Genomic DNA, 7,948 nt, shown 5'->3' with positions numbered 1-7,948 from the left:
CCTAGGCCTGTCCTAGTCCTGTCCTAACCCGGCTCGGCACCGTGGCGCTGCTTTGCCCATGGATGCCTCTCCTTATATCCCCACTCTCTGCCCAGAGGGAGCTCAGCTGCCTCCTGCCAGATCCCCGCAGGAGCCGCAGTGCGCACTCTGCCCCCCGGCTTTGATAAGGGAGCTGGTTACAACTGGTCCCACAGGTGACCCTCCAGGAGAGGGGGGTCCCCTGCGTGCAGCAACTCCTCCAGAGAGAGAGAACTGCCCTGAGTCATACCCTCCCCTCCTGGCAGCACTCATTTTCCCAGTGATTTCCTCCCCCTACACTCTCCATCACTGTTAGGTAGAAGCTGATGCAGTGAAAGGACCTTGCACTTTCTGCCTGTTTGCTCTGCCTCACATCTGCAGGCATGCAGGAGCTCTGAGCTGGCCCAAGCAGGGCGCTGATTTCCTCCAAGGGCATCATTTCTCTTCCATGGGAGAGAGAAGTGGGGGGAATTGGAAATTGTCCTGTCTGCAGCAGCTCCCAACTGCCTTTTTTTCCCAGTACACATATTTTTGTGCTGTGTGAATAGACCATGTCCTGAGATTTGGCTTTAGGCGATCTTCCTTGCAAGTTCATGTGATGGTTCTTGACTTCCTCAGTCATTGTCTGCAAGCCCTTCCCTCCGTAGGTAACAGGCACTAACCTTTTAGTGGCCTAAGTCTGCCCTGAGCAATGGCATAGCTGACCGCTTTGCTATAAACTTCACTTGCTCTCCAGCCACGCGTTGGCTACAGCGGTGAATCAGTCACCACCTGCTCCTGACATCCCACCATCTTTCCCATAAATGATGGTGTTTTCTGGCCCCCGCAGCTTGGGCTGGAGTGTGAAATTCTGATGGAACAAATGTTCTTTCTAGAAAGCCCAGGGGCCTTGTGCCAAGAAAGAGATTTTGTAGCTCTTTGGATTTAGACTCCCGAGATAAAAGTCTCTGAATTACCAATTTGGCACCTGTAACAGGCAGACTGTTTGTATGAAACTTTCTCTTATTTTGCCTCAGAGCTTTACAGCAGTTTCTTATTAACTTTCAGTAAAACTTTCAGCATCTCTCCTGTGTGAGTGGCAAATTTCAACTATAAATGAGTTCAATTTCCACTGATCCTGGGGTGCAAGTCAAGATGACCCTGTTAGATCCTTACAGACTGAGTGCCAGAACCCATGATGTCCAGCGGGAAGAGCAGCAGACAGGGTTCTTTCAGTCACTGCCTGGGTAATATTAAAGCAGTTACACTGAGAGTCTGCCTTCTGCCCTCCTTTTTTGCTTAGCCAGTACACTCATAAATCTCTCTGATTTCACTTGATATGTACCAGTTTCTGCTTGGGCCTTTGTTTCAGAGATTGTCCTAAGGCTCAGCAAAGCCAAACAAAGCCTTTCCTCTGAGTTCAGAGGGTTTTGAACCAAGCTGTTGTGGACTTATTACTGCTAGGTGCTGTACGAACAAGCAGCAATATACATTATGTTTTTACATCTCCTTTCTCTATTTTCTTGTCCTTCTGTTCCACAAATCTACCTACAGGTGACATAATTTATCTTAGAATGGAAGCAAACTAGCAGTGTCAGCTGTTGTGGGACAATAATCTCTGCATTCGGAAGTCTTAACAGTTGGCAAGTGGTTCTGTTTAAAGCATCAGAGCAAAGAAGAATCTGGCAGAGAAATGAGGTGCATGTTTTGAATGTATGGTACATGACCGAAGGAAGCTTGTGTCAGGTGGGAGTGTTATGTTGATACAGAATGAGAGCAGATAGCTAAGGTAAGGATGTGCATCATCTTCAGTTTTGTGTCCTTTACCAGACAGGAATGGAAAGGGATAAAGCAGTAAAAGTGTATGGGATCTGTGTGATGACCAAGGGAAATAATACAATTTAGCCCTCTAATAATAAACTAGGCAGAGCAATCTTGAGTCTTGGATCAGACCAAATCTTGATTGCTGCCTAACATCACTTATAAACAGGTACCCTTAAAGCAGACACATTTGAGAAAGATATCTGTATGTTTCTTTCTGTTTAGGAGTGGTTTTATTGCAGGCTTTTCTCCTCAGCAACTTCTGTAATCCCAATCTGTAAATTCATGCACTGCTGTTTAGTGGAGATGGAAATGACACAGCTAGAGATGAGCTTCCACCATCTGACTGGCATGCTAACTTCAAAGGTTGCCTTTGATGATTTAAATGCTAATAGAACCCAGCAAATTACCTGCAGTACAAACACACCTGGCTTCAGTCCTAGGGATCTAATTATGGAGTCTTTTATGTGAAAGAAATTGTTCTTGCTTTCTGAAAAGTGGCTTTAAAAATATTCACACAAAATGCCAGGTGATGGGATGGCACATTACTGGCTCGGGCTCTGTGGAATTGGCGTTCTTAGCTGTTTCTTATTCATCTTCTGTAGGATTCCGTTCACAAGTGCTCACAGCTCAGTCTTCAACCTCCTCTGACCTCTGTTATTTTATCTGCAAATAATTTCAGTGACTCACAGTTTATCTTAGTGTAGCTGAGTTTGAAAACAGGCTGAGGATGTTCAGGAAACAAACTCCAGTAGCCCTTCATTGGAGTTTCAGTGAAACTGCATTATCCAGAAACTTTTATGCCTATGAGAATGTGCCTGTTCCTGGGATTACTGAGAGCTGGGAGCAAGCTATCAGACCCAGGATTATCAGGAAGGAGACTGTAACCTTCCCATTAGCACCAACTGCCACAAGATGCTAGCTCTTCATTGTTTGACACCATAATGTCCATGGGCTGTGTGGATTACCCATAGAGGTTGCACCTGGGCCAGCCCTGGGGCTAGCACGCCTGACGAGGCACTCTATGTAAGAAAGCTGGGTGCTTCTTGTCGTGTTCCCACAAGTAAGGATGTCTGCTGCTTCTGAGCATGAGTTAGTGGTATAGAGGGAAAAGAAGTGAAAAATCCTTTTCTGACTGTATGAAGGTGCGTTAAGTTAGAATAATGAATCAGAAATCTCTTTGCTCATGTTTTTGTAGGGCAGAGGTCTTTCTATGATGGAAGCTACAGCAAGGGAGAGTGTTATCTGTATGGCCCAGCAAGACTCCAGACTTCCAGGAGAATTTTTCTGTGAATTAGTCTGGTCTATGGGGCTCCATCTAGAAAAGCTGTTCACACTGATCAGACTGTAGTGTTTCTTTTAAGACATGCATAGCTTGTCTGCTGATATGTGAATTATGCTGAACGCTGATTTATTCTTTAATCCTTCATTCCCGGCTTTAATTCTTTATCTGTTTGCTGAAATCCTTCATTTTCTTGTTGCTTTGCTTAGGAAAGGCAACACAGAGTGTAGTAAATTCATTATATGGACTATTCCATTGTTCAAGAGCTTGTACGCAGGGTTGCCTATGTAAGTGATGAGACTACTCCTGCCAGCGAGTGTCTCTTTAGGATATTTTCACTGTTGCTGCTACTTTGTTATCAAAGTTAACTTAAACAGCAGAAGACTTAACAAAAACTGTTAACTAGAGAAGCCTTCAGGATATGTTGTTGAATTTTTTTGCTCAGGAGTTGTGTTGATAGCCTCGTAACTACTGGTCTGAGGAGAGAAAGATTGTGAGGGATGGAATAGCCATAGACAGGTAGAATTAATGGTAATTTCTAAATGTACAAGAGATTGGAAGGGTAAAAGATTGCAAGAAAATAGAGAGAGAAGCTGTTGGTAGCTTGTGCAAGGGGAGAGTATCTCCATTAACCAGTCATTCTGTGCTTTCTGCTGTCTGATAGTCATCTCTTAAGTGTAGAAACGTATGTTTATGAGCTTGTACTGATGTCCTTCCTAGAGGCAGTCTGTGGCATCAGGATGGAACTATATATTGAAAATAGCATGAGAGAAGAGCAAAGTTTTTCTAATTTGGCTCTTAATAGCTCCTGGGTCATCTTTGTTCTATGGGAATTGTGGTTAAAAGGAGCAGAACCAAATCACAGAGTTTAAGCGATTGCAGCAGGCCCAGAAACTAGACCTCTAGCTGCTCTGTGCAGACAGGCTTTCTTAGGGAGAGCTGAACTGCCAGAGATTCAGAGCACGTGTGGCTAGAGGGTTGCTGATGAACTTGCTTTGCATAGATGTTTGTGCTCTGTTGCAGTTTACATCCAGGGGTCCTGTTAGGAATAGGCTCGCTACCAGAATATTTTCTTCCAGGAACATCTGTCTTGTGGGCAAGAAAACGGGAGGAGTACAACTGTGTAGCCCATCTGTCCGCTCCAAGCAAAAGGCTGGAAGTGAACAGCTGTGCCTTCGTTTGTGACCGTCTATATAGACACTTGTGTGAGCACCCTTACTGATTTTCATGGAGCTGCTTGTGGAGTTCTGCTCCCATCAAAATCAGGATAGCACAGGCATGATCTTGGCAAACCAGCCTTCATACAGAATTCCTGTGGCTCAGGGTGTTTGCCAAGTAGTTGTTCTCTGATTTGTTCATAGTTAGATTCAGTGAATACTTGGTTTTCTTAAAAAATAGAATGGTCAGATACTTTTTTTTTAGTAATCTTGAATTTTTTGTTGGAAAAATGCTTGCCATATCTGGATCTGCCTATGGAAGAGGAGGATGCCCTTGAACTTTCTTCAAAGAAGGGTAGCATTTATTTGGATGAGATATACTAGTAAGAAACAATTGTTTTCCTGTGTCAGTGGCAGATCCAAATGCAGCGTAACAGCTTTCTACTGGTGTCGGCTAAAACAGCTACCCGTTTAGTTCAAATTGTCGTGATCAAAGACTTGCGACTTTGTGTCCTGGTTTCTGATTACTTTTTTGTGAAGATGTCTATGTCAGTCTTGTTCCTGTTATAAGGATGTTTAGATAGTAATAACTTCAGAAAGGTTCTTTTGGTAAAAAGGAGGACTTGTTTATTTGTGTGTCATGGTTTTTTGGGGCTTTTTGGCCAGAAAGTAGCCCTCTGAAATGCTTCTGAATTCTAGTGGTTTGTGTATAACTGCAAACTGGGGCACTGTTTCAGTTTTGGGAATGATACATGAAAGAATCACAACAACGGCTTGAGGCAAATTCACCAAATTATGGAAAGCAGTTTATTATCTGTGACTTAATGAGACTTGTTTATTTATACATGTAGTACACAAACAGTGTGAATGTTTTTTGTAATTTGATTTCAGATAGATGTTCACAAGTTATTACTCTGATACAAATAGGTAGTACGGCAATGGTATATCCTATTGGCCAAGTAATTCGGGGGAGAGGTGAGGTGCAGTTTGCTCAGTACATAGTGTAGTAGATGGGTTGGTGGAGCCAATGTGAGTAAGGGCTGAATATCTCCCTGAAAGGTAACAGGTCCTTCGAAACCTCAGTCAGTCCTGTCAAGAAAGCAGAGGAATAAGTAAAAGAAAGAGAAGTGGTCAGGATTTCACACATGGAAATTAACTGATTTCTTGCTGTTCTAGGGCCAGGTTCAGCTCCACTGTTCTGCTCAGCGTTTCTTTGTATTGACACATTGTAAGCTGGTGAAAACCTTTCTGATTTGGCTTCTGTGACAGAATGAAATGCATACAGCTGACTTGGAGAAAGGAGTGAAAGCAGGTAAAGCAGAGATGTGGTATTCACAGGTTTTAAGTATATATCTGATGACAGTGAATTCTGAGGAGGGTAAAAATAGTAAACTGTGTTTGCGATAAGAGGGTGAAAGTTACTTTAAGGCACCGTTTCCTTAAAGCTGAATTAAATCTGCTCTTCTGCATATTTGTGCAAGTTATAGACAAACACACAGACCACCTGCCTCTGGCTTTCTCTTACCATAGTCAGCAGTTAGCATCCCAGTCCACTCAGTGACCCAATTCTGTCCAGCTTGACACCAAAACAGCCCCTGGAGAGGCCTTGGTATTTACGGGGTGAATTTTGGAGGTCACTGAAGAACCTCTGGACAGCACTATCACCCATGGACATGCCCTCAGGCTGGTCCCTGGTGTTTCGGGTCCACTGGGATTCAGTGTCTTGCTGATCAAAGGCACCTCTTGGGATTATGTTGTCTTGCTCATGGTCTCTGTCTTCTGAGACCAGTGGATGCTCCAGGTCCTCATCTAACAGTCCAGACATACGCTGAAAGAAGGAAAAGGTAGGTGGTGGAGAGGGAGGAGAGGAGAAAAAGGAGGGATTCTGATAACTCTGTCAGTATTTTTGTATAAGCCATGCTTAGTGCTAAGTTTGGAGAAACTTATTTTGAACGTTTTTCAAAAGCTGAAAGTACCAAAGTGATTTCTGAAGCTGATGATGGTTATCTTTAGTTTCTTCTCGCTTACCAGGGTGCTTTGAGCTAACACTGTGTGCTCTCTCAAAATGTTCTAAGGCTCTATGCTGTCACTGTATTCTGTAGTTCTGAGCTGACAAACTGCCACTTAAGTATTTCCTGGAGATGGGGATCTGGTGTACAAGATAAATTGTGAAAGACCATGAAAGAGGCTTGGTCAAGCGTGAATAAGGAACAAGGAAAATATTGTTTATACCTTGGAGTAATAAGAGAAGCAATACATTGACAAGACAGGCTGGAATTGGTGCTAGAAGGATTATATATTTCTTTACAGATTGGGAGGTTAGTTCATATTTGGAAATACCAAATCCCTAGTTAGGTAGCTGAAATGTGTTTTCCTGATGCGTGCTGGAATTCGTGTGCACACAAATGCATGCACATACACACACTCACACACATACACACACTTCTTCTCATGTTCTACCTCTGGGACTTGCAAGCAAGGACTGCATTGCTGCGCTATTGAGCTGAATAGCCGATCATGCAAGTACAACCCATTCATTCCTTTTTCAGCTTAAACCAGGGGCTTCAGGGAAGAGTATGCACGTGACTGCTCTAAGACTTTAGATCAGAGTCCTTCCAGAAAAAATTCCTTTTACTCCTGAAGTTTATTGCTGCATTCAGTCCCAGGATGACCCTAAATCTGCAATCCTCAAATTGACCTCACAGGAAAAAACATTTTCCTTTGAATTGCCATGTGTGACCAGAGATTTAAATTCAGTAATCGATTACTTTAGTTTCCCTCAGTTTAATAACTCTGTGTCTGCCCACCTGAGGGTTCCTGCTGTCATGATCTCTTTGAGTGTCTCCTACTGCTTTAGCTGGGTTAGAAGAAATGGAGTTAATCTTAAGTGTCTGAGTCCTAAAGAAGCATCAGCGTCTTTCAGTTCTATGGAGCAGCCAGTCACTTACCTGTAAGCTGGAAATGGGCTTGGCCCTTGCCTGGCTTTGACTGACCATAAGCAGTAGAAGGAATCCAGGGCAAAAAAGAAGTTTCAGGTTGATCTTCATTTTTTGGTGTCTCTGATTCCTCCTTCACTTGAGTCTCCCCAGTTCAGTGTTGCTCTGTGTCTCCAGCTACCAGCCTTTTTATCTTCCTCCAACCCCTCCCAAGTCCACCTTTTGAATTCCTGCCAGTGCAAGGATTGGTTTGAGGTTCTGATCTGTTTTCATCCTCCCAGGAGGAGGAGGGAGGAAATAGTTCTCTTTTCTGATGGCGAATAAAAGGAGGTTTTACACTTCAGCAATGCAGCATCATTTTGTTGCTGTGAATCTGAAGGTCTCTGCAGCCTGCTGTCTTGGTGCCTCTTATGTACGTCAGTTTGCTTAGCTCAGTGTTCCTTGGGTTGACTGCTAAACGTTTCCTTTCTATCCAGAGGAAAACAATGTAAGAACTAAGTATTTTTACCTAACGTAATAATATGGCATTAGTAACCTATGAGTTGAAAAAGTGTGATTTGGAGAAGGGAAATCCAAGTCCTAAATACATGACAAGTAAGTTGCATTAGTTACTGGCCCGAGTTACAGGGAATGTGGCTGAAACCAAGCTGATGTGCATAGAAAGCTTCTACATAGCTTAAGCTGAGGCAGAAATTCCTCTTTTCCCCTGGGATCCAAGTTAAAACATTTCCTCTGTGTGTTCTTTCTCAGTATAT

The 7,948-nt window shown here is 43.3% G+C and overlaps 1 protein-coding gene across 1 annotated transcript; it reads right to left on the bottom strand.

Moving 5' to 3' along the window:
- Positions 1-5,788: 5,788 nt before the first annotated feature.
- LOC129735562 (C-type natriuretic peptide 1-like) lies at positions 5,789-7,337 on the bottom strand. The gene is made up of 2 exons (XM_055704405.1): positions 7,206-7,337; positions 5,789-6,085 (listed from the first exon to the last, which is right to left on the bottom strand). The coding sequence occupies exons 1-2, from the start codon at positions 7,302-7,304 to the stop codon at positions 5,795-5,797; spliced, it is 390 nt and encodes a 129-aa protein (XP_055560380.1). The 5' UTR covers positions 7,305-7,337; the 3' UTR covers positions 5,789-5,794.
- Between the last annotated feature and the right edge of the window lie 611 nt (positions 7,338-7,948).

This window comes from Falco cherrug, chromosome 3 (genome assembly GCF_023634085.1).
Source record: "Falco cherrug isolate bFalChe1 chromosome 3, bFalChe1.pri, whole genome shotgun sequence".
NCBI lineage: Eukaryota > Metazoa > Chordata > Aves > Falconiformes > Falconidae > Falco > Falco cherrug.
The sequence above is the reverse complement of the archived record's forward strand: the minus strand, read 5'-3'. Positions and strand labels throughout refer to the sequence as shown.